Source organism: Lacerta agilis, chromosome 3 (assembly GCF_009819535.1).
Source record: "Lacerta agilis isolate rLacAgi1 chromosome 3, rLacAgi1.pri, whole genome shotgun sequence".
NCBI lineage: Eukaryota > Metazoa > Chordata > Lepidosauria > Squamata > Lacertidae > Lacerta > Lacerta agilis.
Window position 1 is genome coordinate 69,865,794 of NC_046314.1, and position 27,265 is coordinate 69,893,058.

The 27,265-nt window shown below is 42.6% G+C and overlaps 2 protein-coding genes across 3 annotated transcripts; both read left to right on the top strand.

The window, feature by feature from the left end:
* Positions 1-6,344: 6,344 nt before the first annotated feature.
* CCR6 (C-C motif chemokine receptor 6) lies at positions 6,345-10,883 on the top strand. Of its 2 annotated transcripts, XM_033144172.1 has the most exons (3): positions 6,345-6,428; positions 6,948-7,036; positions 9,598-10,883. In XM_033144172.1, the coding sequence occupies exons 2-3, from the start codon at positions 7,028-7,030 to the stop codon at positions 10,648-10,650; spliced, it is 1,062 nt and encodes a 353-aa protein (XP_033000063.1). In that variant the 5' UTR covers positions 6,345-6,428; positions 6,948-7,027; the 3' UTR covers positions 10,651-10,883. The 2 variants fall into 2 exon arrangements, with proteins under 2 accessions (XP_033000063.1, XP_033000065.1); XM_033144174.1 differs by lacking the exon at positions 6,345-6,428 and having other exon boundaries at positions 6,903-7,036.
* A 2,845-nt stretch (positions 10,884-13,728) lies between these two features.
* On the top strand, positions 13,729-23,932 carry LOC117044623. Its single transcript, XM_033145430.1, has 8 exons — positions 13,729-13,975; positions 14,457-14,672; positions 15,905-16,114; positions 17,824-17,978; positions 19,871-20,033; positions 21,285-21,488; positions 21,761-21,963; positions 22,688-23,932. The coding sequence occupies exons 1-8, from the start codon at positions 13,729-13,731 to the stop codon at positions 23,930-23,932; spliced, it is 2,643 nt and encodes an 880-aa protein (XP_033001321.1).
* The last annotated feature ends 3,333 nt before the right edge of the window (positions 23,933-27,265 follow it).

A 27,265-nucleotide genomic window follows, 5' to 3' on the forward strand; every position in this document is an offset into this window, starting at 1 on the left:
GAGATTTGCTGGATCTAATCAGAGAAGTAGTGTTGGATCAGAGCAAGCAGCATTCTGAACAGCAAATTGTTAGTTAAGGCCCTTTGCTTGAACAGAGAGCATTATGGTGCAGTTAAGCTAGGATCAAGAGAGAGTGGTGCTTTCCTATGTAATGTGCCCTTTCAAAAATCACCAGTACCAGAGTTCCTTATTCATAAGCCATAGGGTGGGTTACCTGGTAAGAAGGTTCAGTGTGTCATAATAATCAGGGACATTGATCCCAGAGACAAAGGGAGTCTGTGCCACTGGTAGAATTTCCAAGCCAAATGTGTCCTCACCATGCTATGCATGTGGTACCAAGAAGTCTAAGGAGGTTGAGCAAAGGGAGGGGTTTATTTTTTATTTTTTTTAAAAGAAGGCTCTTCTTGGGTGTGAGTGGATTTCTTAAGATTTCATTACAGGTGTAACAGAGACCCCTCCCCCTAGTTGTACATTTTAAAAAAGCCTTGCCAGCTGCTTGGGGAGGGGATAATGTGGATTTTTTGAAATGTGAAAATGGAGGGATTTCTGCCATCTAGAAATAGTTCTTAAGGCATTCACTAATTCTTTAGTCTTCAGGGACATTTTTAACATACACCTCCATGAATTGCTTTTAAAAAAAGCAGGGCAGAAAGAAAATCCACAAAGGGCCCAGAATAATGATGCCTTATAACTTTTTGGATTACTCTCTTCACTTAAAAGACTGGGGAATTGTTACATGTTTCTTCCTTTTAAACATGCTGTTTAGTGCTTTATGCATAATTCCCTTCCAAAATCACCCCCCTCATCAGAGAGAAGCTAGAAATACAACCTCATCCTTCTGCCTTATCGCCAGTTTACACGGAAGAACCAAAACCTGAACACATAACACAAGGCTTAGCAGCTGTGATCCTACTTTTCCAGACAGATAAATCCCTCTTCCCCAGACTGAGTATCATCATCCATCTTCAGGTCAGATGATGTTTACCATATTGGCTTTGGAAGAAATTTCTCTCTGCAGTTCTTCAGCATTATCGCATGGCAGATGACCTATTTTCTCATCTCTACCATTTTCTTACCGCATATACTAACTGCAAGATGAGATAGAGAGAAAATTTCTGAAATCTTATGACTGATAATTAACCACATTAACCAAATTATGTAAAACAAGGAACTGAGCAGATGAGTGCAAAAGCTCAGGTGGGTGTTAAGCCAGATGTTCTTATCTCTTGCAATTAGGGGCCGTGTCTTTTTCTGTGTAGTGTGCTGCACAACAGAATCTTCTGGCATGGGTGTGCATCTGGAAGGCAAGTATGCATCTGGAACAGTCTTGGAAAGCAAAGCTGTTTTTCTTTTTTTAAATAAGCCATGGATTTAGGAAACTAGTCCAGGAAAAGGGGGGGGGTAGGATTCATCTAACTAGCCCCATCAGCAGAAGCTCAGTGTGAGGACTTCCACTAGCACAATGGGGCTTCATCCATCTCCTCCACCTGCACTATCTGATACTGGTTTGGGGGGGGGGGGGTTTGACAGGATTACCCCCATAACAGCTTGGAGAAGAAGAAGAAGGGGCAACTGTTCCATCTGGCAAGCTGAAATCCTTGTGTAGATAGAATTTCCAGAAGAGCACAATGCTGAATTTCACCCAAGGTCTTGAAGCTATAATCATATCCCTACCTTTTTTATGTGTTCGAGAAATCACATTAAATGTTCCCACCTCTTGGAAGTGCTTCAGACTTAACAAATGGTCTTGGAAAGAGTTGCTAATGTGATTTCTGGTTTTTCAAATAAGAAACTGAAGTTATGACTTGCAGCGAGTTGATGTGAAAGACAATTTCCTGTCTTTCAGGAAATATTGGCTCATTTGCATTGAACAACGATGGGGAGATTGTGCCAGGTGTCGCCTTTTCCTGTTTTACCTGGGACACGATGAAAGATGAGTTTATTTGTGAAACAAAGCTCAAAACGCTTAAGCCAGATCCAGAAAGACTTCTAGAATTGAAAGGTATTAATTCTAGAACTGCACATGAGACCAACAACAAAAGGTTTCCACATGGGGTGCTCCTGATCACTGCTCTAATCAGTCAGCCATGCCTTCCTCCACAATGCTCTGTCAGCAGTCCATGGCTTCTGAGCATGCTCAGTCCCCGTTGGGCTGTTTTGGGGGATACTCCTGCTTCTAAAGGTTTTTTTCTAAAACCCTTTTTTTGGGGGGGAGTGGACTTCTGCAATCACAAGGTTCCCCCAAATCTCTCTCGTATCATTGGTTTTGTTCCAGTGACATACTATAAAAGCACATAAAGCCTAAACAGCAGAAATGGAAGTAATACTTAAAAGTTATTTTTTAAACAGGGAGATCCTGTGTAGTGGAAACCACATCCCTTGGCCTTTGTTTCACATGGTGCATTCTTAAACTATGGAGTTCGCTGCCACAAGTTATGGCGATGGTAGAAAAATTCATGGAGGTCAAGGTTATCCATGACTGAGTCACGATGGCTGTGTATTACTAGAGGCAGTGGGACCAGCGCTCTATATGTGTTCATAGGAACTCTTCTCATTATTATTTATGTATTTCATGGTTGAACTCAAGCTCTAATTAACCAATAAAAAGAATACTGTGTGGGCTGCTATTGTGAATAGTAGAAACAGGTCTAAGGTGGTGGACATCCATGAAACAAGCAGCTACCTCAAGAACATGGTTGAACTATTTGGGGTGATGAGGCAACTGAAAACAGGAGAGTGCTAAAGAAGTAAAACCCAGCAACAAAGAACTGCTTGGAAAGTCAGACGAAGGAGTGAGGTGTCTAGTGCCTATCACTCAAATTCAGCACAAGCTACCTACTCCAATGCCTGTTGACTGACTCAGAGGTGAGGGTAAGAGCTGCTTGACAATGGAGCAGACTCCCTCAGAAAGTAGTGGCCTCTCCTTCATTGGGTGTTTATAAACAGATTGTGTTTGTCAGGGTTTCTGCATTGCAGGGGGTTGGACTAAATGATCCTTTGGGTCCCTCCAACTCCACTGTGCTGTGATTCTAAGTATGTCTAACATACTTGGAAACAATGTACACCAAAATAAATGTGCATTGCATGTCAGCATTACTTGGTAACATTTATTTTACTGAATATATTCCAAGAAAGAGTCTTAAAGGGTGGGGGGGATACATATTCTGAGGAAGGAGGAATGAACTGCTGTGAGAATACATAATAAATTTTAAGAAGATAAAAACCATTCCTGTGCCTATTTATTCTGGCATGTCCTACTTCGGGATGGCTTTCACTCTTAAGAAGGTGGGCACAAGATTACAGCTTAAAGTTGTGGTCTCATGCATGTTACTTAGGAGTAAGTTCCCTTGAGCTCAGGGTAATGTATATAGTTGTATGACACTCCCTCCTCCTCTCCACCCCTAAACCAGTGTGTGATCTCTCTCTCTCCCCTCAAACCAGCTGGGCTGCAGAGCTCTCCTAGGTGCCGCTTCTCCCACCCCCCTGGTCTAGATGCTTCACACACAGCATAAGAATCAGAGTCCCTCTCCGTAGGGCCATGTGCACCCCTTCTTTCAGGAGTTTTTTCAAGTTTGAAAACAGGAATTGAACCAAGGGTGGGGAATCTGTGGCCCTCCAGAGGTTGCTGGACTGCAACTCCCATTCCCCATGATCATTGGGAATTGGAGTCCCGAAAACATTGGTGCAGGGGGCACAGGTTCAAATTCCTGTGCGAAGCCAACATTTGATCGCATCATGACTGAAGGCATGAAAACTCTATTTAAAAGGCAGACATCCACGTTGAAAAGGAAATCAGCGTTGATTCAGAACAGGTACCGGTATCTGCCCTCATTTGAAGTGGAAAGTTGCTGAGAAGCCAGACTCACTTCTGCAGCGGAAAAAAGTCACACTCAGCACTGTTTGTAGGCACAAACTTACCTAAGTAAGACATGAAATAAGATGCGTAGAATACTTGTCACGTACCAAACTGCATATCTTTTGTACAGAAATGGCAAGCTAATTTGTATGTATAAAACTGTTTGCAATTATGCAGATTATTAAAATAAGTTGTGTGTTTGTGGTGAAGGTTAGAAGCAGGGGACAGGAAAAGCTGCTTGCACCTGGGAGCCTATTTGGAGCATGTTGAGTTTCATGTGCCTGTTTTCTCTCAGCTTATCTGTTAATTTGCTTTGGTTTGTGGTAGCCAAGAGCTGACACATGGTGAGATTTGGGAAACCGCAGTAACCACACTAGCAAAGTCAATGTTCTTTTTCAAACTGAGACAGAAGAACAAAGGCTTCAATGTGTAGGTTTTATTTGCATGTGTAACAGACTTTCAGGCAAGGTGCTTTAGAAAACACCTTATATGTGTTTTCAGCGCTTGGGAAACATCTCTCTTTTTCTGCAGATTTTAATAACTACAGCAAAAGGTATCACACTGAGCAGGTAAGTCCATCTACTGCAATAGGCACGATAGAAGCTAAAGTTCTTCAGATATTTTCTTGTTGCTGAATATAATGCACTGATATACATATGCAGTGCTTTTTTTCTTAAAAAAAATGTTTAGGCGTACTCTCATTTTGACTCAAGGAAATCACCATTTTATAGTTCAAATCGGGAAAAATAAATACAGTAAATGGACAAAGGTACAAAGATTCATAAAATGTTTAGGGGTGTGCGTCCCCCCAGAAAAAGCACTGTATATATGTCTGCTTAATGGATACCATGACAGTAATTCAGGTGAAGAAATAATCAGATTTCATAATATGATTGCTAGAATTTGCTTGTTCCACAAACTATTAATTAAAACCTCTTTTAGACTGTAAATCTAAACTTGCTTACAAGGGCAGTGATTCCTCTGAACACAGCGAGGTTTACTTTCAGGTAAATCTGTATAGGATTGTGCTATAAATGCATCAAGGCAGGGAACTAACCTGAGAGGCAATGGGGTTGTTAGAAGATAAACATGCAAATGAAATACTCAAACAAAGAAGCAGAGAAGCAAAATTAAGTATTTCAATCTAGCTTCACTGCAGAAGGTATCATCCTTCCTTACTAGATTTATTTGGACCAAACATAGTCTACAGTAAATAGAAAGGAACTGTGGTGTAATGGCTAGTCTATATGTCTTGGGGAGCCAGGCTTAAATCCTCACTCGGCTATGAAAATCACTGGATGAACATTCAGCCCTGCGACCCTCCTTTTTATCCTCACATACACCATCTTGAGCTCTCTGATGGGAAGGCAGAATATAAAAGTAATGAACTAATTCTTTACCATATTTTTTTAAAAAAAACATTTTGTTTTACAGGAAGCTATTCATAAATGGAATAAAATAAATAAGATCAACAGTCCAGGCACTTTAACTTTGATCCCAGGTAAATGGGTTGAAACAACTTTTAAGGTTGAAATGTGCTGTGCTTAGGACTTTGTGTTGTGTGCACAGGAAGCCACAACGCACGCATGCAACCATTCAGACATTACTGGATACACTTATTTTGTTCAACAAGGAGATTCATCTTCATTAGCACCACCCAGCCAAAACTTTTCACTTTTCACAGTAAGCTTTCTTGTGTTGCAGCCTTTGGTTTATGCTGAGTTTTTCATTCAGTTTCATGTACTTTCTACACTTTATTCCACCCCCCCCCCATATGCAGTAACTTAAAAAAACAACAGCAAGTCATTAAAAAAAAACCCAAATCTGCATCTTCACTTATTCTATGTCATTTTTGCCCTGGTCTACCTCTTGACATAGGACACTTTTGTGTGTAACAGCTGATTGCCTTGCACTGGGATGTGTGTTTCACAGCTGTATGGGAAGATGCATACAGTCAGTTCCATGGGACCTGGATGAATGTTGCAGTGTCATAGACTCATAGAAGCAGAATTGTAGAGTTGGAAGGGACCCCAGGCGTCATCTAGTCCAACCCCCTGCAATACAGGAATCCTGCCCACAGATGTCACTGGGTGGACTCGAACCCCCAACCTTCTGGTTAGCCAGATGCACTAACCCATTGTGCTACTTGAAGGATGCAATGGGGCTACATTCTCCACCCCCTAAACTGTGGAAATCCCTCCCCACAGAGGTGCATCTGGCACCTTCATTATACATTATACAGCTTCCGGTGAATGCTGAAGGCACACCTTTACCTTGGCTTTTGACACTTGACCTGTAGGACCCACCTGATTTAAGGATTGTGGTTTTTGTGTTTTTAATGTTGTATTTTAATGTTGTGACTTTCCTTGGGACATTAGGGTGAAGGGCAGGAAATAGATAAGGAGGAGGAGCAGGAGGAGGAGGAGGAGGAGGAGGAGGAGGAGGAGGAGGAGGAGAAGAAGAAGAAGAAGAAGAAGAAGAAGAAGAAGAAGAAGAAGAAGAAGAAGAAGAAGAAGAAGAAGTGAAAGCTACTTCTGTATGTAGATCACCTTGGCTGCACTGGAGGAAAAAGGTTGGTTTAGAAACACCCATCTACTTTCCCTTTGCTCAGATTTGCTTTCAACAACTAAAATGCAACTTTCTCATAATAAAGCAGCAGCAAACAAACCAATATAAAAAATAAAAATAAAATATTTATTTATTTTTTTTAAAAAAATTATTCATAAAGGGATTTGTGCTAAGCTGTTCACGTTCATTAAACAGTAAAAAGTCCAGATTAAATTCAACCAAATCATATTCAGACTCATTGAAATCAATGGACATGTTAATCAATGGACATGTTAATCACAGCCGTTGATTTCAATAGCTCTGAGTCTGACCTACTTGGATTCAGTGCTCCATGTTATTCCACATATTGAAATTCTGGGAGAACTAACATACATAGAGTCTTATGAAATCAAAGACAACACAATAGCTAATAAGTGTACTTCAAAAAGTTAAAGGAGACACTGATCTAGACTTTGACCAGTTGGGCTTATGAGACACATACTTTTCCTGTTTCATTTTCCTAATCGACTTCCTTTCTTTGCAGAGACTTTCTGTAAATCCAACTCAACTGTCACTGCCATTGCTACAAGTCTTCTCTGGTCAAAAGGAAGACAGAGCACCATAATGAGCGGGGTATGTCTTTTTCTGCTGAACTCAGTTCTCTTCACCACAGAGGGTAAAAGAGGAAGCAATGTTATGTATACTGAAACCGGTGAGGGAGATCAAGCAGAGCTGCCTTGAACTTCAAAGCCAATTCTGTTTCTTCCTCTGAGGCTGCAACCTGTGCATACTTGGCGTGAGACTTGAGGGAATTTTAGATTGTGCACGTTCATCCTGATTTGTTTGCAGGAAGATAAGAGAACATTGGCTAGAGGTTGTTGTGTCAAAACCAGTGGCACCTGACACTTTCCATTGCATTTCCTCTCACTTTCCTTGATGCAAAAGTCTGATCTGTGCAACCCAAATTTGCCTGTGTAAGTGACTGAATAAGAAACACGGGTGGCTCTGTGGTTTAGGGCTTGCCAATCAGAAGGTCGGCGGTTCGAATCCCCGCAACGAGGTGAGCTCCTGTTGCTCGGTCCCTGCTCCTGCCCACCTAGCAGTTCGAAAGCACATCAAAATGCAAGTAGATAAATAGGTACCGCTCCAGCAGGAAGGTAAACGGCGTTTCTGTGCGCTGCTCTGGTTCCCCAGAAGCGGCTTAGTCTTGCTGGCCACATGACCCGGAAGCTGTACGCCAGATCCCTCGGCCAATAAAGCGAGATGAGCGCTGCAACCCCAGAGTCGTCCGCGACTGGACCTAACGGTCAGGGGTCCCTTTACCTTTTACCTTTAAGCGACTGAATCTCACTTGAAAACTGACAATTTGGAAGCCCCCTTAGGCTGCAGTCCTAATTCCACTTACCTACCGGTAGGAGCAAGTCCCATTAAGTTAGGTTTGCAATGTAATTCTCATTGAACTTGATAAACATGTATGGAACTGCACTGTAACAATGGAAATGACAGTTTTTCTCGCTCCAGTTCATCGGTCAACTTTTTCCTGGCTGCTTCTGAAATATATATATTTACCACACCAACAGATTTGCCACATTCACTGGAGACAAATGCCGGGTACAAGAGACCACAGGAGATTATGTTTATTTAATAGTTTAAGTTTCTTGCCCCTTATTCTGTCCCTAACCAGCTCTCTGAAGCAAGTCTGCCAACTGCATATAACTCAGACTAGGTTGAAATGCCCGTCCTAACCATCCTCTGTGCAGGACTTCAGTGAAAAATATTTCACAGAGGCGTCCATAATTCCTAAGCGTATTAGGTTGTAACAAACACTGCACAAACAGAATGCACAAGCTCACATAATGGATCTTTCTCTCCCCACCCTCCTTCTCTGTACCCCCAGAAAAGCCCCTCTGGAGTTGAAGTGACTTACCAAACACAGTGGACTGTGCAATCTGGGGCTGCAACGGAAGAGGTGAATTGCCTCAAATTGGCTGGAGGAATCTTGTGCTCAAGTGGAGCAAGATTCCTCTCCCCACAACCAGAGGAATTCCCCAGTATTTGGTCCACAGTATTTTCCTCTGGGGAAGGGGATACCAGGGACTGCAATGGAGAGAAGGGGAAAGAAAAGATGCATTGGGTGATCTGCCTTCCACTCATGCATCATATGGGGGTGCAACCCATTATACGAAATTCTGTTTATTCCAATATTGTATTTTAGACTGCCCAGGAATGTGTTCAGTGTTAGGGTTGCCAGAGGTAAAAAGCCAGACGCTAAAAGTTGCTGAGCTTTTTTAGGGCAACCACCCAATAGCCCCTCCACTGCCGCTGACCCCAAGATCCTGTGCCGGAGCCTGAACCAAAGCTGCCCATGCACAATTTATTTTTTAAACCAAAAATCCAAGACAAATGTAAAATCCCCCCCCCCAGATGGGCATGTAGGACCCCCAAAAGAGGACATGTCTGGGAATTCCTGGATGTATGGCACCCCTAAGTGTGCTAATCTAATTGCTGATTCATTTATGACTTTGTGTGTGTTTATTAAATATATGTATTTCTCCCTCCTTCCTCTACATGCACACATCCTATAGTGTGTGAATATAAAACTACACGAATAGGGTACATGTGGAAATGCACTTTAACTGTGCCTTGATGGTTTTTTAAGGGTGGGGGAAGGGGAAGACTGGTCAGTAAGACCGTTACTGTGTGGGAAAGTTTTGAGACCAAACTGTGCGATCACATTTAACAGTGTTTGTGGTAACTTATTTTGCTGTGGCTATGTGGGATATCATGATTTTATGGAGATTTGCTGAAGGCAATCAGAAGTTAAGCAGTGTTATAACAGAATTGACGACATTCTGAACGACAAGCTTGCTAGCCCAGGTTCTCTGCTAGATTAGATGGAGTGAGGGAGTGTGTTCAGCCTCGTACAGGAAGTTTTTTTGGGTCATAGTTTGAGACAGACATGTGTGCCATTCTATGTACCTTGCTCTCTCCATAACAAAGAAATCCTGTCCCTGCCCTAATTTTGGCGATTCTCCATTCCCACTACATATATTCCGGGCCTTTCCCCCTGCCTCAGAATGTACATTTAAGAACCAAACAAAATGAAGACCAAATATTTTTTTTACCAAAAGTTTTCCTTACCTAAATCAGAGCTTGCCGAAATGTGAGTTTAACGGAATCCATTGTCCTTTCAGGAAGGATCAACCATCACAGATTATTCCGATTTGTATGCTGAGTTTGCAATGCCATGTGACAAGGATGAAGTCAGAAACTTTACAAAAGCCTTTCTTCCCGTTGCTTACTCCCTGATCTGTGTCCTGGGGTTCGTGGGAAATATGTTTGTAGTGATGACATTTGTTTTATATAAGAGGTCTGATTCTGTAACTGATGTCTGCCTCTGTAATATGGCTATTGTGGACATATTGTTTGTTCTCACTCTTCCTTTCTGGGCAGTAAACTATGCTTTGGACAACTGGATTTTTGGGGATTTCCTCTGCAAGCTCACCAAAGGTATCTATGCCATTAACTTCAACTGTGGCATGTTGCTCTTGGCCTGCATAAGCATAGACAGGTATGTTGCCATTGTGCAGGCCATAAAGTCATTTAAACTTCGGGCAAGGTGTCTAGCCCACAGTAAAGTGATCTGCTTGGCTGTCTGGGTGTCCTCTATGTTAATCTCAAGTGCTACTTTCATGTTCAGTGAAAGCTACACACTTCCAGGCAATGCAACCACATACATTTGTGATCACAAATCCAGTCCAAACTCCAATGTAAAAGTGAAATTGCTGATATTAAGTTTCCAGCTTTTATTTGGATTTTTTGTCCCTCTGTTGTTCATGGTTTTTTGCTACACCTTCATTGTCAAAACCTTAGTGCAGGCTCAGAATTCCAAAAGAAGCAAAGCCATACGTGTGATTATCTCCATCGTGGTTGTTTTTCTGCTGTGCCAAGTTCCCTACAATATGGTTCTCCTGGTGACAGCAGAATCTATGGGGAAACTGGACAAAGCTTGTCAGAGTGAAAAGCAATTGGCTTACGCAAAATATGTAACGGAAACCCTGGCATTCCTGCACTGTGGTATGAACCCTGTGCTCTATGCATTCATTGGTGTGAAGTTCAGGAACTACTTTGTGAAAATAATTACAAGCCTGTGCTGTGTGAGACATATGAACTGTGGAACTACCCTTGGTTCAAAGATCAGTTCCGATACTGTCCACTCCAGACAGACAAGTGAAGTTTGTGAATGACATAATGGATTATTGTGTATACAACATTGTTATCCTCGGGTAGAATCATTATTCAGGCCACACACAGATACCCTGGCTTCTTTATTCTGTTCAAACCAGTTCACTTAATACATCATGCCTGTATAAGCTTCTGCCACAGAAAACTGGTCAGTTTCAAAGGTAGCTAATAGCTCTTTACACATTTCGAATAAAGCCAGTCTCTCTGTTCCCATAGTAGGACCAGGTTTCTGGGTGTTTGCCTCTTCTCTTCTCATACCTCTTCTCTTCAGACATACCAGAAAAAAACACAAGATTGCCATCTTCTGGAAATGCAGGGACTCTTTCTTCCTTTAATGGGTGCAGCCAGCTCCTGTGTTTGTTTTGTTATAGTTCCACTTCAGCTATTGATATTATAAGAATTATTGAAAGTGTACTGTTATGGTTTGCCCCACTGCTTTCTTGAATTGGCTAAGACAAGTTGTTAGCAATGGCACCTGTTGACCACTGGGAATAGGCTTCTCTTTTGCTGATCAAAATAGGCGTGTGTCCCCTCTCTGGCCTGTAATAGGGTTTTAGAATTATCATTTAAATTAATTTTATCATATGTAGTCAAAAATGCAAAAACTAAGGGTAATGAGGGGGGCAAATGATAAAGGAGCCATATGAGAAGATACAGGACATTTTTTTTTATTGATTGGTCGAGTGTAAAGGATAATGACTGCCCTCCATCCCTTATATACCAGACTACAGACATTGGGAGTTATTTCTCTCTTTATCTTGAAACCCTGTAAACAAAAATGCTGCAAATGAACTTTAAAGGAGAAAACGTTTAAGATTATCAGTATAAATAGTCACTGTGGTGCCTTAGACCTGTTAATACTCTTCCTTTGCGCCTGTTTTGTTATGCTTGATTTTCAATTTGTATTTTCAAAAATGTTGAATAAAGAAATAAATGATAAAAACAAGGTGAAGGTACATCATTTTTTAAGTTTTATCTGATGAATGGATACCTTCAAATTCTGAATTTTAGATCTAAACTTTCCTTGATTTCTCATTAGTCTGTTATAAATAAAAAATCAAGTTATATGTGTACCAGTTTAAAATCCTGTTTCATTTCCTTGTAGCTGAAACTGTTGCTCACCCAAAGATAGCTCATCCCTGGGCTGCAAAGGGGCTGGGAGGTGTTCCAATACAAGGTCATTCCTTTTCTAATTTTTATTGTGCAGGAGTGAGATATCAACAAGAGTGGAGGATTATTTGAGGAAGAGCTGTAGCTCAGGAGTTGCATGAAAAGGGCTATCCCTAGCATTGCTTGGTAGGGCTAGGAGCAAAGCCTACCTCCAACCCCGGAGAGCTATTTCCAGTCAGTGCAGAATCTCTACAGTTCAAACAAATTATAGAATTGTAGGAACCAATCCCCATCCCCCAGCAATGCAGGAATCACAGCAAAATAGATGCATCAATTGACTTATGGTCTGTGCTCGCGGGTAGGTGGCGTTCCTAGAGAGAGACTCCCCACCCATAGGAGTCCCTTTCTCTCAACCCGAGCCAAGTCACGCCTGGAAAGCATCTGAGAGGCAGACTGGTCCGAGGAAAAATTACTGTACTGTTCAGAAAGCAGCTAATAATCCCGTCGACCTCGCAACGCAGTTGTTTTGATCGATGCAAGCACGTGCATTTTCAAGAAGAATGAAAGCAGGGAGGGGTAGTCTATCCTCGATCTTTCGGCGATTTCCAGGACTGTTAAATTATGCCAGGACTGCCAGTAACACCCGAAGGAGCAAAGATCGCCCGCCCAGCCTTGAATATATATACAGCAATCGTTACTTTCTGCCAGGACTGTGTTGAATTTTCGAAAGAAAGAAAGAAAGAAAGACAAACCAGAACCTTATAAAACGCTCTTCAAGTTGCGCCAAGGGTAGTAATACCACTTAAGTGGTCTCAAAACATTCCCCCAAGAAGTAGCGCTGCATTGAAGGAAGGCGCACTTTATATACTTCCCTTGACGACGCACTGACCTTCTTTACTTATTTCGCAAGATTTAGATGCCACTTGATGGCAATAAAACTTCAACGCGGTTGACGAAAGCCTCGAGTGTTGGAACCTTAAGGAAGCGTGCTTCTCATCTTTCTATCTCTGTGGCAACCTATAAAGCAGCCCCGCCCCGTGTGAATGTGTGTGTGGCCACATCCCCATTGTCTCCGCCCCCGCTTTGGAATGGGGGCGGGGCCTTGGCCCCCTTCGGCTGCTAGGATGCGAACAGTGGACTAGAACGGAAAGGTTCGAATGTTCGATGACTCATCAACTAACCTCCCACCTTTCGCGAAATTGCGGTGCGGTGCGGTGCGGTGCGGTGCGGTGCTCGCTCCAGTTTAGCTCCCTCCATAGATGGTGTTGGTCTGGAGAGTGTAAAACCACATCCGTGGTGTGTAGCGGGAAGAACAGTTTGGGGACTCGAATGTGTAACCTTTGGCCCTCCAGACGTTGGCACTAGCATGGCCAAATGGCCTGGGATGACTGGAGTTAGAGTCCAGCAGTTTTAATTGGGAACAGTATGGTGAACATAAAGCCTTAACTTTCTTCATATTATTTAAACAGTTGAGGGATTTATTATTATTATTATTATTATGCTTATAAGAGGAAGAGGCAGTACAGAAATGAAACAGGAAATAATACTTAAAGGCTCAGTAAAAACTCCACCTCATTGTTTACCTTCCCACAACCCAAAAAGCCCCAGAGGTGGATTTTATCATGTTAAAAAACAGTGCATGCACCAAATTAAGTGGAAAGATGGATCTTGCAGCAAATTAGAAGTGTGTACTCAAAGATTCTCTGAATGCTCTGTATTTTTTTTTTTTAAAAATCAACATGGTCAACAGAGTTACTTGCAGGTTTTTATAAAATTAATCATCAGTAAGTGAGTTCTTCTGTGGGTTATAACCAGTTCAACTTTGTTTGCACAGCAGGTCTTTGTGCATCAATAATGAGATTTTTAGATTATATAATCTATATATTAACAACCCTTTTCATGTTTTTCAGGCTAACAGACATCCCTTTAACCCTCCCCCCCCCCCCCGTTACAGATCTCTGTTTTCCATCATGACCATACTGCAGAGACTTCTATCTGTGGTACTGTTGTTTAGACATGGCTTGAGGCGACAGAGAACTCTGGCTGAGATAAATGCAGATGCTTCGTTTTTATACCCCCCTCCTGACGGGGGTTGGGGCTGGGTTGTGGTGTTGGCAGCAGCGACCCATTCCTTGTTTATCAGTGGCTTCCACAGTGCTTTTGGCGTTTATATGATGCCCCTTCTTACAACCTTCAATGCAAGCAACTCACGGATAGGTAGGTCATCGTCACATGTTACCGGTAATTACAGTTGGATTAAGTATGACTTTGATATAATGGATGGTGTTCAGCTCAGTTTTACTCAGAGCAGACCCACTGAAATGAGCAAACATTAACTAAGCTAGGCCTGTGAATTTCAAAAGGTCTACTCTAGTGGGTGTGCGGGAGGAAGTGGGGGGATGTTGTGTTGCGCAAGGAGAAATCTTTGTGCTGACAGAACATTCACCCTAGCGCTACATTGACTACAACCTTAAGGGTTAATACAAAAAATAAGGAGGGAGTTAATATTTCTTGTTGCATCTTGTTGATGTGTTGAAATAACAAAACAATGTGGCTTGCATATGTTGCTGCATTTTCATAGACCTCAAGGGTTATAGTATTTCATACCTCTGAAGCATATGGCAATCAGTTTTACTATATCGTACGTGGCATGTGTGCATTTCCCTTCATTTATTTACAGCTGTTTGTCTCTTTTTAGCCTGGATCGGATCCATCAGCTATGCTTTCATTATGATATTTGGTCCTATATCTGGAAAACTTCTGGTGAAATATGGAGCCATCAAAGTGGCAATAATTGGAGCAGTGGTTGTCATATTTGGTCTAATGTGTTCATCCTATTCCTATGATTTGCGTTTACTATTTTTCACTCAGGGAATCATTGTTGGCGTAGGATCAAGCCTAGGCAGCACTCCAGGTAACACTTAAAAAAAGAAAAAAATCAGTCAAGCAACCTGAATCACAATAAATTAGCCAGTTGCATTTGTTCTTTGTTCTGAAAGGTTTGCTGTGTGTCCATGAAGAAAAAAGACACTCCATAATACAGGCCTCATATTTTTCATTATAACCACTAAATTAATCTGGTCTTTTTGACAGGCTGTGTACTTCAAAATAACACACACTGTACCTACTATAGAATAACATTTATTTATTTGAAGCATATATATCTGTTTAGGTGTGCAATCTCCTGTGTATGGAGGGGGTTGGGTGTGCAGAGTGTGTGCTTCAGTGTAGCACTGTGTTGTGAGGTAAAATTTCAGTGTTGGGCACTGTGATGTGGAGGTCACAGCAGGGTGGAGTGTTATGGGCTGAGGTGTGAAGAGTGTGAGGCGTTTGCAGTGGGTGGGGGTGTCCTCCATGACACTTCTTCAGGTTTCTGAAGGTGCCCATAAACCCAAAATGCTTGTGAGTTGTCACCCTTCATCTACCCACTTCACCACACTGTCATATGGGGTGTAAAGGTAAAGGGACCCCTGACCGTTAGGTCCAGTCGCGGACGACTCTGGGGTTGCGGCACTCATCTCACTTTACTGGCCAAGGGAGCTGGCGTACAGCTTCCGGGTCATGTGGCCAGCATGACTAAGCCGCTTCTGGCGAACCAGAGCAGCACACGGAAATGCCGTTTACCTTCCCGCCGGAGCAGTACCTATTTATCTACTTGCACTTTGACATGCTTTCGAACTGCTAGGTGGGCAGGAGCAGGGACCGAGCAACAGGAGCTCACCCTGTCGCGGGGATTCAAACCGCCGACCTTCTGATCAGCAAGCCCTAGGCTCTGTGGTTTAACCCACAGCGCCACCTGCATCCCCATATGGGCTGTAGGTGTTGCTGTCGGGGTGCATGTGTGGATATGGGGAATGGCCTCCTATGGCATTTCCTCAAGTTTCTAAATAAGCTCATGGGCCCCAGAGATTTGATGGCCTCTTGTTTAACCGCTGTTCCACACTGATATTTCTTAACTCAAAGAAAAGACATGACACATCACATCCACTAGGTGGCTCCCCCTGCAGACATGGCAGTCCTGACAAAATTGTAGCTGCACTTTTACTTTCAGTCATGCATGGCACTCTTTTACCAAACCTTGTTTGGCATAGACTTTGATGGGGCAGGGAAACCTTTGTAACTTTTGCCGTTTTTTTTTTTTTGTAGGCCTGATAATGGTCAGCCTTTACTTTACTAAAAAGCGCTCATTTGCAACTGGAATGGTGATGGCAGGAGGGTGCGCAGGAACTTTTGTGCAGAATAAACTTCATGAGTACTTAATTCAGACATTTGGATGGAGACGTAGTCTACGTGTATACAGCGGAATTCTAATAATATGCATCATTGCGGGATTTGCATATAAACCTCTTCAAAAACGTATGTAAAGTTTTGGTCGTCTTAGTTAGTTTTTCTTCTTCTTGCCTTTGTTATATTCCTGTTGCAGATATGTTTTCATTTGCAACAGGCCAACTAGATGTGTCAGGAAGACAGGAACAAGGAGTCTATGGCCCTCCAGATGTTGCTGGACTACAACTCCCATAATCACTAACCATTAGCTGTGCTGGCTGGGGCTGATGGGAACCGGAGTCCAGCAACAGCTGGAGAGCCAAAGGTTCCCCAACCCTGCTTTGAAGGATGGCCATAATTAAGAAAAGGTGGTCCTAAATAAATAAGTTTGGAAACCCTGCTTAAAAATTTGAAGTCAGGGTCATCTGGCAGTCATCACAGAAAATATTTTGTCTCTTTTGCCTGGCAGCTGAATCAGTCTCACTGGTGGGCTTGCAAGCAAGGCCTTCCAAGGCAGATCTTAATGTCCAGACAGACTCGAACCGTTTAAAGCAGGTGCAGGGAAGCTTTGCCTCTAGGTGTTTCTGCACTACGACTCCCAAGAGCCTCTGCAAACATGGCAACTGATCAGGGGTGATGGGAGTTGTAGTTCAGCAACATCTGGAGGGCCAAAGGTTCCCCACAGAAGAAAATGAGATTTGGAAAGTATAGTTTGCCACTCCTGAATGAAGAGTAAGGAAAGCTGCACATGCTGAAATTGCTTCTTGCATTTATCTTACCTGATCACCCCACCTTGCAAACGACTTTCCATGGTTCCATTCTCATTTTCATGTTAAGAATGCCTAATTTGCATTGGCTCAGAATCATCTGTAAGATGCAGACGCAATTACTGAGTTAGAACCAGAGTACAGGGCTGCAGCTGAAAAGGGTGTGCACTTGTCCCCCTTCCCCCACCAACAATGTCTGATTTATTCCATTAGATATCTAACAAATCCTAATTTCTCCCACATCCTGATACCATTATACAGTAATGTGTGATTCCTTGCCAGCCATCAGTGATGTGAAATAGAGCAGGGAATGCACATTATAATGGCATTAGGTCAGTTGAACGAGACATTACAGAGTGGGGAACAAGAACTTGAAATACACGTGAGAAATTTGTCTTCAGACAGGGCTATTATTCTAGAAAAAGAGGAACTCACCGTGAACACCTCCCTCATTCTCTTAGGATGCCAATGGCACCCATCTGAGAGGTGTCAGAACTGAATCCTGGCTGAAAAAAAATCTGTACTCAAGGGGCTGAGTAGAGTAGCATGATCAGGACTCCCAGGTCATGCAGTGGCTGAAACTAGGCCAGTATCCCACAACTGAAGCCCCTCTTTCCCCAGGATTCAGGTGGTAAAGGGTTTGGTGCCAATGGGGAAAGTTGAAGATTTCCATCTTGTTTTGTGAAATTTTAGTGAGATATGAGCATTTTAATTCTATTGTAGCAAGCTTCCTAAATTTAAGGGCGACGTCAGATTACCAGTTATGCAGACAAGTGAGGAATATCTTTTACCTTTTTTATTAAGCAAAAGGCATTTTCCTATGTCTCTATGTACTTAAAGCAAAAGTACAAATTTGATGTTTGTGCATTGGCTGTATGTGTTTGAAACTGCATATATGTGATTAGGGTTTAAAACACGTCTTCTCAACTTTACTGCTTCTTGATGGTGGGCCTCCGTCCTTATTAGCCACGGTATTTTGTAAATATTATTATGCAAATAATAGTTTGTTTCCAATTGTATTTTTTTTTAAAGATAGAGCTCATCCAAGTGTAGTCGAAAAGTTTAAAACATCCCCACTAAGAGGTTTTATTGTTGATTTAAGTTTGTGGAAAGATCGTATCTTTGAGGTTTGGGTCTGTTCTCTTGGATTAGCCAAATTTGGATTCTTCATACCATTTGTGCATATGGTAAGAACTAGTTTGTACATTTGTTTTCATGCAAAATCCTCAGTATGCTTCTTTTCTGCAGTATTTTATATGTAATTGTATATATGATTACAATGCAACAACATTAAACATAGAATCAAATGTTTCATAATAAAATTCTTCTAAATAAGTATCTTCCTTGGGAACAAAACCCAGGAAGTGTTTGGATAATTTAAAAAGTTTTAGCAAGTACAGTTGTACCTCGGTTCTCGAATGCACCGGAACTCGTATGTTTCGGCTCCTAAACAATTGAAAACCAGAAGTGAATCTTCCCATTTTTGAATGTTCTTTGGGAAGCCGAACTTCCAAAAAGACTTCTGCGGCTTCTCATTGGCTGCAGGAGCTTCCTGCAGCCAATCAGAAGCCGTGCTTTGTAAGTCGAACGTTTCGTAAGTCGAATGGACTTCCGGAATGGATTCCATTCGACTTCCAAGGTACAACTGTATTGTGGTAATATATTTACTACAATAATAATAATATATAACCTATTTATATGCCAGATATGCAATTTCTTGTCATTATAGTTTGTGCTTTTACGACAACTGTGCTCTCCATCCACATTTTACAGATGGTCAGTGGTGGCTGAGAAAAAGTGAGTTGCACAAAGCTGGTACAAAAAAGTGAAGTCCTTGGTTGTCTTCATTTTGAGAAGAGGAGATATTTGTGATCTTAGATCAGTGCACCAAAAAGGATATTTTATTGTTTTTATCTTAAATAACCCTGGGGAAGGCTGGCAAAGGTTGACTTTTATGCTGGCCTGGGAACACTACAGTGCTGAAGGTGTAGGGTATAAATAGACTTCAAATAAAGTGGTTGGGGGGGGGCAGAGTCACCTAACAAGAACAATGTGGTGTAGCGATCAGGGTGTCAGACTAACAGCTAGAAGACCAGGTGTCAGGATGCTGTCAGCGGCTCCCTCATCCGTCATTCTCACCGTCTCTTCTGTGGGTGCTGCTATATGCCCTCTGTCTTCAAACTCTTTGCTCTCCTACTTTTAAGGTTCACTGGGTTCCGGAAGATGCGAGGGTCTGGAATGCTTTCAGCCAGGTGTTGCTCCGGCTCTCCCATGATTTCCCACCTTTTCACCTCATCTGCCTCTGAGCTGCAACCTCCTACAAACCCCTGTTGGAAATCTATACTGCCTTCCACTTCCTCCTCCCTGGAAGGGTCAGGATGGGGAGGCAGTCTCCACCACCCCTCTTCCTCGGCCCAGTCCCTTACACTAGGGTACAAATCCCCACTTGGCCATGAAGCACGCTGGGTGACCTTGGGGCGGCGGTCACTGCCTCTCACCCTAACCTACCTCATAGGTAGGGGAATAAACGAGGAAGAGGAGAGCCATGTACTCCACCTTTGGTTCCTTGAGAAGAAGAAGAGATATCAATGCAATAGATAAATAAGCACGAGAAAGGTACCTTAGCAGTTCCTTTTGAGACCATTTGCACTTTCCTTCATTGTTTAATTACTCTGCAGAAAGGCTTAAAGATGGCTACCAAAATTATTTTCTATGAAGAACCTGTCAGATGCAAATTATCACATCCCTTTATTATGACAAATCAATGATGTCATTGCCTCAGCTCTATACTTTGCATCTGTTCATAGACTCTACTGAAGAGGGAGACGGCAAGGAGAAGAAGAAAGAAGTAGGAGGTTTGCTGCTTCCTGGCAGATTCTCAATTAATTGCATTAATGTATGTTTTGCTGACTCTCGGCAGTGTGCGTTCAAACACTCCCGACTTACACAAGGAATCACTGTAACACTGAATGACCTGGATTGCTCAGTTGTAATCAGCACTCTGTTGCCTTAAATATACATTGTATTTTTGACAAATGCATACAGAGGTGAATATAAACTCAGTGGCCTCATTTTGCAGATTAAACTTGCTGGTGACCTGGGCATTCCACTGGAGAAAGCATCCTACATTATGGTAGCAATTGGAGTGAGCAGCATGGTTAGCTCTCTTCTATTTGGAAAACTCTGTGATATTGAACGAATCGATCGGCTGTATCTTAACCAAGTGTCCATATTGTCTGTCGGCAAGTATTCAGCATAAGCATTTATTTGATTTTGTTTGAATAGTGTGAAGCTTTTAAGAGACTAGTCAATATTAGAAAAGCTACTCCCATGGATATAGGTTGGTGAGCACAATTGCCGATTAAGACTGTGACTGAAATAAATGAAGTTCTACTACTTGATCCAGCTAGGCATGTATAATCAGAACTCCATGTCTCCGTAGCTGGATGGCGTGTTGCATATGTTTTCTCTCTCTGGTCAGGGTGTGCAAAGCCTTTTTGTAAAAAGTTGAAAATGTGATAAAAAATGGACCCACTCCATTCTCTTTTCCCTGTCAAGTGTCTTAGGGGGAGAGGGGTTTGGCTAGTTAGGGGTAGGCTCAGTGGAATGGATATTCCATTTCTTCTTAATTATCAGCATGTATGGAATTTGGTAGATAGAAAAGTCATCTCAAAACAATACACTAGGCTGATCATAAGAATTATAGGGCCTCTATATTTCTAGGTCAAGTATTAGACTGATCATTTTCATGGATACTTGCCCTTTAATGGCTCAATAAATAAAGCAACTATCTAGTATTTGTTTTTAAGATTAATGCTGAAGTATACATACCTTGTGTATGCAAAGGTAGTCTCCCCCCAAGTATTTAAGAAGATTTGTGACCAGTTAAAAGAATCATATGGGTTCCACCACCATTTGAAATATGCCCATTAAGAGATCAACCAGTGATATTGTTTATGTATCCTACCCAAAAAAACCACTGGCCCAGTAAACAGAGTAAAAAAGCACTCAATGGGATTTATTTATTTTGGAAGTATTCTGAAAAAAGCCTAGGAATAACAGTGCAGTTGTTGAGGTAATCTGAGATTCAAATGTGTAGTTTAGAAAATGGCTGTTGTTAACCCAATAGACTTTTGATTCCCTGCCCATCTGCTTATGAAATTCTCCTGAGTTTAAGCAATCATAGAATCATAGAGATTCTAGTCCAACCTCTTGCAGTACTGGAATCTCAACTAAAGCATCCATGGCAAATGACCATCCAACCTCTGCTTAAAAACCTCCAGTGTATCAGCAGTGATTTACTACTTAGCACCTTCAGAGATGGGAAGCTGTTTAAGAAACGAAAATTTGTTGAGTAAGGAGCACTGAGCTTTCGTAATGGCTGGATCGTGGACTTTCAAGGCTGTAATGTTATTGTCATGTGTTTTAATGAATCGGTAAACATGTTTGTAATAAAATATCCTACAATGTAGTTTTTTTGTTTTGTTTTCCAGGTGTGGTATATTTTATCATTCCTCACTGTACAAACTTTCCCTCCCTAATAGCAGCTTGCTCTGTTTTGGGATTTGTTGATGCAGGAAACTATGTTCTCTTACCTGTCCTCACGTTTGATTTGATGGGGGCAGAGAAAATGCCAGTTGCATGGGGATTTCTCATGGTTGTCAATGCAAGCAGTTGTTTTGGCGCACCCTTTGCAGGTAAATCAACCAATGCAAATCTGTTATTTTATTAGGCAGTTAGTTCCTATCAACCAACCAACCCCCCCCCCCCCCCACTTTACAGTTATTTAGCAAAATCTCTTTACTATGCTGCCTGTGTTTGGGATGTGGCCCCGGAAAGTAGGAAGAAATATTAATATCTCTTTTGGTTTGTCATTATAGTGCACGGTTTTACAGGAATAGTTGAAATGAAGTTATTCTTTGAGAAATTAAGTTTGGAAAAGTAACCTTCCCCCCCCTTTCTTTTGCAGGTGCAATGTATGACTTGTACGGCAGCTACACTATTGGGTTTGTAGTAACTGGAGTTTGCAATATTGCCGCAGCTAGCATCCTTGCTTTCATTCCATGGCTGCAAAGAGAAACCACACAGTCATCGAAAAACTATCTTAATGCTTCTGTATGTGTGATAACAAACACCATAGTTCCTTGGCAATCACCCACTCCTTCGTTAGGGGTAAATACCATTATTCTACACTCTGTTCTAAACAAGTAGAATCTGGCTTTGCCACAGAATTTTGTACTATCCGTACAGGGCAAAAGTGTGGGTGATCCTGGCTATGCAGTTTCCCTTGGTGTAGGTTTGATTTTTTTTTAGCACTAATTTAGAAGTGCTACAGAAATTAATATTATTCAACACCAACAAACAACACAAGCACACCAAGCATTGCATGACCATCACTGTGGCCCAGATTACTGAGTAAAAAACGCTAGATTTTGGCTTGGCACTGAAATATAGTCATTGTCAGCTGGGCCTCTGACAGGGAATTTCTCTTATTTCTCTTCTTTAGATTTGCTTGACATTTATTGTATTTTATGTTGAAAACTTTTAATAAAAATTGCTTATAGAAAAAAAGAGAACCACCAACCCAATGTGACTCATTTTGTTGGGATTCAGTTTTGACCCAGAGAATATGTTCCTGAAATTGTTTTGGCTATCAATTTCTTGTGGGAAGAGCTTTGAGTCATCATTAAGATTCTGTGGATTTTGTTATTTAATAGGCAAACGTTTAGATTTCAATATAATTTGATGTAGCTTTCTTAATTTCTAAGAACAGTGATGATCCTTGGGACAGGGTATATGAAGACAGAGACAATTCTTAAGATCATATATTGTTTGCATCAGATTCTCCGTCCTATCAAGTCCCTATAATAATTTTACTGTATTTCTTTTCTTCCAGAGTCTAACTTCCTCATACACAAAAACAATTTATGGTGGTGATGACACGCAATCTTACCATTCAAAAAGATTTAGTATTAAATCATTCAGTGTGAAATCATTAAAAAGCATAATGAAGTCAGATGCAACATCTTTTAAAAGTGTGACAGATCCTTTGTCAAAAGCAGAACCAAAATCTTCCGCTGGGACATTGGATATTGACTCAAAAGAACAGGTTCAAAGAAATATAGATTTGATGCCAATGCAAGAGTTAAGCACACCAGAAACATCATTTAAAAGTGAAAGTGGATTGATAAAACATCCAGAATACATTTCCTACAAAAAAGATGCTTTTCTAAACACATTTGAAGCTGATGAAGAAGAGAAATTTGTAAGTGAAATTGATTTGAGGCCAAAAAAGGAACTAACCATATCAGATGAAGAAACTTTTGAATCTACAAAACAGTCAGAATGCTTTCCCCATAAAAGAGAAGATGTAGTGACCTTCATCAACGAATGTGATGGTGAAGAAGAGAAACCTGATATCATAAAAGAGTTGAAGCCGATACTGGTGCTACCCGTATCAGAAATACCAGGACCTGTAATACATGGAGAGCACAAAGTGGCTTTCGCAGGTGAGCGTTATGATGACGAACATGTGCACTTTGGTAGTGTCACTGACTTTAGGCCAGTGCAGGTGCTAACCATATCAGATGCAGAAACTGCAGAATCTACAAAACCAGCCGAGCGCAGAGTGGCGTTTGCAGATGACCAACCTGAAGATAAAGGAGAGCATCCTGAGGGCAGAGCTGATATGAGGCCAGTGCAGGAGATACCAGTATCAGATGCAGAAACTTTGGGATCATTCAAACAAGCAGAGCGCAGAGTGGCTTTTGCAGATGACTATTATGATGCCGAAGGTGTACATACTGGGAGCTCTACTGGCTTGACGCCAATATCCATATCAGATGCAGAAACTTTGGGATCTTTAAGACAAACAGAGCGCAGAGTGTCTTTTGTAGATCACCAACCTGAGGATAAAGGAGAGCATCCTGAGAGCAGAGCTGATTGGAGGCCACCGCAGCTGCTAACCGATGCCAAGAGTTCAGGATTTATAAATCCGACAGAACACCCTCCCCTCAAAAGAGGATTGGCTTTCCTAGATAACTTTGATGGTGATGAAGAAGATGATTCTGATGGTGATGAAGATGACTCTGATGGTGATGAAGAGCACAGCCAATTCGAGACCAATAAAAGCACCCTTTAGAAGTGAAACTTCAACACATGTAATACAGGCACAGCAAATGCCTTCGACTTCCCATGGAAAAGAAGAGGCTATGGCATTTGCCAGTGATGATGATGATGGTGAACAAGCACCACAACAAAAATGATCAGAGTGCAGCAGCAATATTAAGGATACTTTAATTATTTACTAAAAAGCACTTCTCTTAGCCGTAACTTAGCTCTCTTAGCTCTCTTAGCTGTAACTTTTTCTCTTAGCTCTCTTAGTTGTAACTTTTGTAACTTAGATGTACAAACAATTTGTAATTGACTGGATTTCTAGTGGTAGCTGAAAAGTTTTTGACAATTGCTTTTTAAAAATAAAATAAAGTTCTTCAGTTCTTTTTCTTTAGCTGGATTGGCTTAATATTATGTTTTTTTTTCTGCATATGTACAACCTGAGCATAACCTTGCAGCATGAACACCCCAGAAGATCTTGCTTCTCTATTAGTTGCAGCTTTGGATTAAGCAGAGAGCAAGCATGTCTCTGTGTCTCCTGCTTCCAGCTTCCTCACACATAACTCTTCTGGCTACTGTTCTCATAATTAGTACCTAGGTGAGTGGGTCTGGAGGAAAGGCCCACCCATTAGCCTGGAGGGCACCATTACTTACTTGTAGTTCCTGCAACCTAGCTCATTGTTTTGGGATGCTGATGGGGACACTTAGTGGCCAAAGAAACATGGCTGACCAGCTCAGCAACCTCCTTTATTAGATTTTAACCCTCACTGGATACAGGGCCCCAAGAATGATAAGGGACTCGGGGCATTATCCAGACTGACCCCCCCCCCAAAAAAACCCTTCAACATGAAAAGATTTTTGTGTTGCAGATTCAATTATTTTCCTAAGATGGCATAGTGTTTCACTAGTTTTATTACCAATTCAGAGCAGCATGAAGATGAGTCTGACTGAGGAATCCAAACACTGGCCAGGTGGAGGCAGGGCATGACACAGCAGCAGAGCCACTGCTACACCCGCAACCCCATCACTCAAGCTGGCCAGGGCACACTTGTGGGTTGCACTAGCCTGGAGATGGTGTGGCAATCTGGCCCATTATCATCCAGTGATGGCACTGGGGCTGCTTCCATGTGAAACTGCTGACAAGAGAGCCTGCTGGCAGTAGTTCTACCTGCACTTGGGGCAGGTGGAATGGTGAACTCTGTGCCTTGGGAGATGTTTTGGGCTGGGCAAAAATTCACCTCCAGCCTGGCAGAGGGTCTTTGCCTTGTTGATAGCTCCCTGAATGGATCTTTGACCCTGTCTTTCTATCTTGGCTATTCAGGTTGGCTTGAAGTTGGACTCAGGCAGGGGCGTAGCAAGGGGGCATGGGGGGTGGTCTGCCCCATATTCCATAATGGAGGGGGTGACAAATTATCAAGGAATAATTACTGCCCTACTAGGGCGGTTCATAAAAAAACTTTTTAAAAAAATGCCTGCTCTGAAGGTCTTATCTTACTATACTAGGGATTATATAGCTATATATGAAATTTCATGCATATCGGTTAATATCTTGACCCTCCTCCACCAAAATAGCTGTTTACTTGGCTGTTTTCCTATGTCGTGAAGGCTGAAATTTCAGTTCAGTGGAGCACTTACTGTTCCCAACCCTAACCCTGTGGAAAGCCATCTAATTAGACTTTAATTTGATTTTGAGATGTTTTTAGGAGGTAATTTAATTATTGTTTGATTTTATACCAATGTTATGTATCTGATGTCAGCCACCCTGAACCCGACTTTGGCCGGGGAGGGCGAGAGATAAACAGAAGTTTGTTATTATTATTATTATTACTTGTTATTATTCCTTTGTAAGAAAATATGAAATAACGTAAAACCATTTTTGCAGGGTGGGGGAATCAATGGGGAGGTGACAAGAAATTTTCCGCACCGGGTACCACCTGACCTTCCTACGCCTCTGGAGGGAGGTGACAAATTTTTTTTTTTTGCCCCCGGGTACCAGTTTACCTTACTACGGCCCTGGACTCAGGAAGACTGGTTTGTCCCGTGAAAGTGTAGGGGAGAAGACTGTTATTATGATGATTATTTTACTAATAGGCTGTCGCTCAGAAATTAGAAAAGGGGTCCAGGCACCCCACAAATGTTATCACAATACCCTGGGTTGTATCTTGCCCTGCCTGCACGAGTGAAATTGCGCTCTTGCCACAGGGATTCCCCCTCCTTTCTCCCACACTTCTATTTGCAATCAACGTTTATAGCTCGGGCCCCAATAAAAGAAGAAAGCAAGCAGATGAGGATGGCAATGCTTCCAACGAAGGACTTGACAATCCCGTGCAAGGCAGTAGCTGAACTTGATGGTGTCGTACTGGAACCTAAGAAAGAGCAGAAGCAGAAGTCCCAGCAGAGAAATGGAGGCGATCCTGCAGAATGTGTGCAGAATACATGCACTTATTTGTAGCTGAACTGGGCTTGCAGTTATGGAACCACAGAAGCGCACGAAATCCTGCAGGGAGCTGGCCTTGCGCCCGCGCGTCCCTCGCCTCCCATCCCGCCACGATCCTCCTGCGGGGACGCCCAGGGGTGTGTGAGGTCTGGTCTGCCCCCTTAGCCCAAGGTGGGTCTCGTCCGGCACAGGGCGGTGGCAATACTTCCTTCTCCCGCTGCTACTGCGATCCCGGAGCCACGTGGTGGGGCCCAGGGACGCTGCTTGGGCGTTGGCCGTTGGCCGAGGAGGCTTGAGAGGCTGAGCCTACGAGGGGGAAGGAGCTGCCGCCTGTGCACGTCCAGGATCTGCTCTGTTCTCTGCAATCCCGTCCGCGCCCCTCGGAGAAGCTTCCCACCAGGTCTGTCTCCGCGAGGCGAGGAGCACAGCACCTCTCTTCCGACGGGGGGGGGGGAGTAAGTGGGGCTCCCGCGCTGCCGCCCCTCCCCGCCCCTTTGGCGAGCCGAGGCTTCAGCCCTTCCTGTTTACGGTTGCTGTAGCTACGACGGCAGCCCTCGACGTCTTGCTGTCGCTCCTCGAAGGATCAGGTCTTTCCCTTCAAGCCCCGGGAGGCTTCCTATCCAGACACAGCAGCGACTGAGACGGGCAGAGTGGAGAAGACGCGTCTGGATGAGCGCCAGGTGGACTCTTTCCCCTGTCACAAACCCATCCCACCTTTCCGCAGAGTTGCTCAAGGTGGTGTTCTTGCCTCTTCATTTTATCCTCACAACAACCCAGTGAGGTAGGTAGGTTAAGCTGTGAGACAGTGATTGGACCAAGCTTACCCAGTGAGCTTCGTGGCTGAGTGGGGATTGGAACCCTGGGATTCCAGGCCCTAGTCTAGAACCACACGGGCTCCTTGGCACATTTTGCTTGGGATACCTA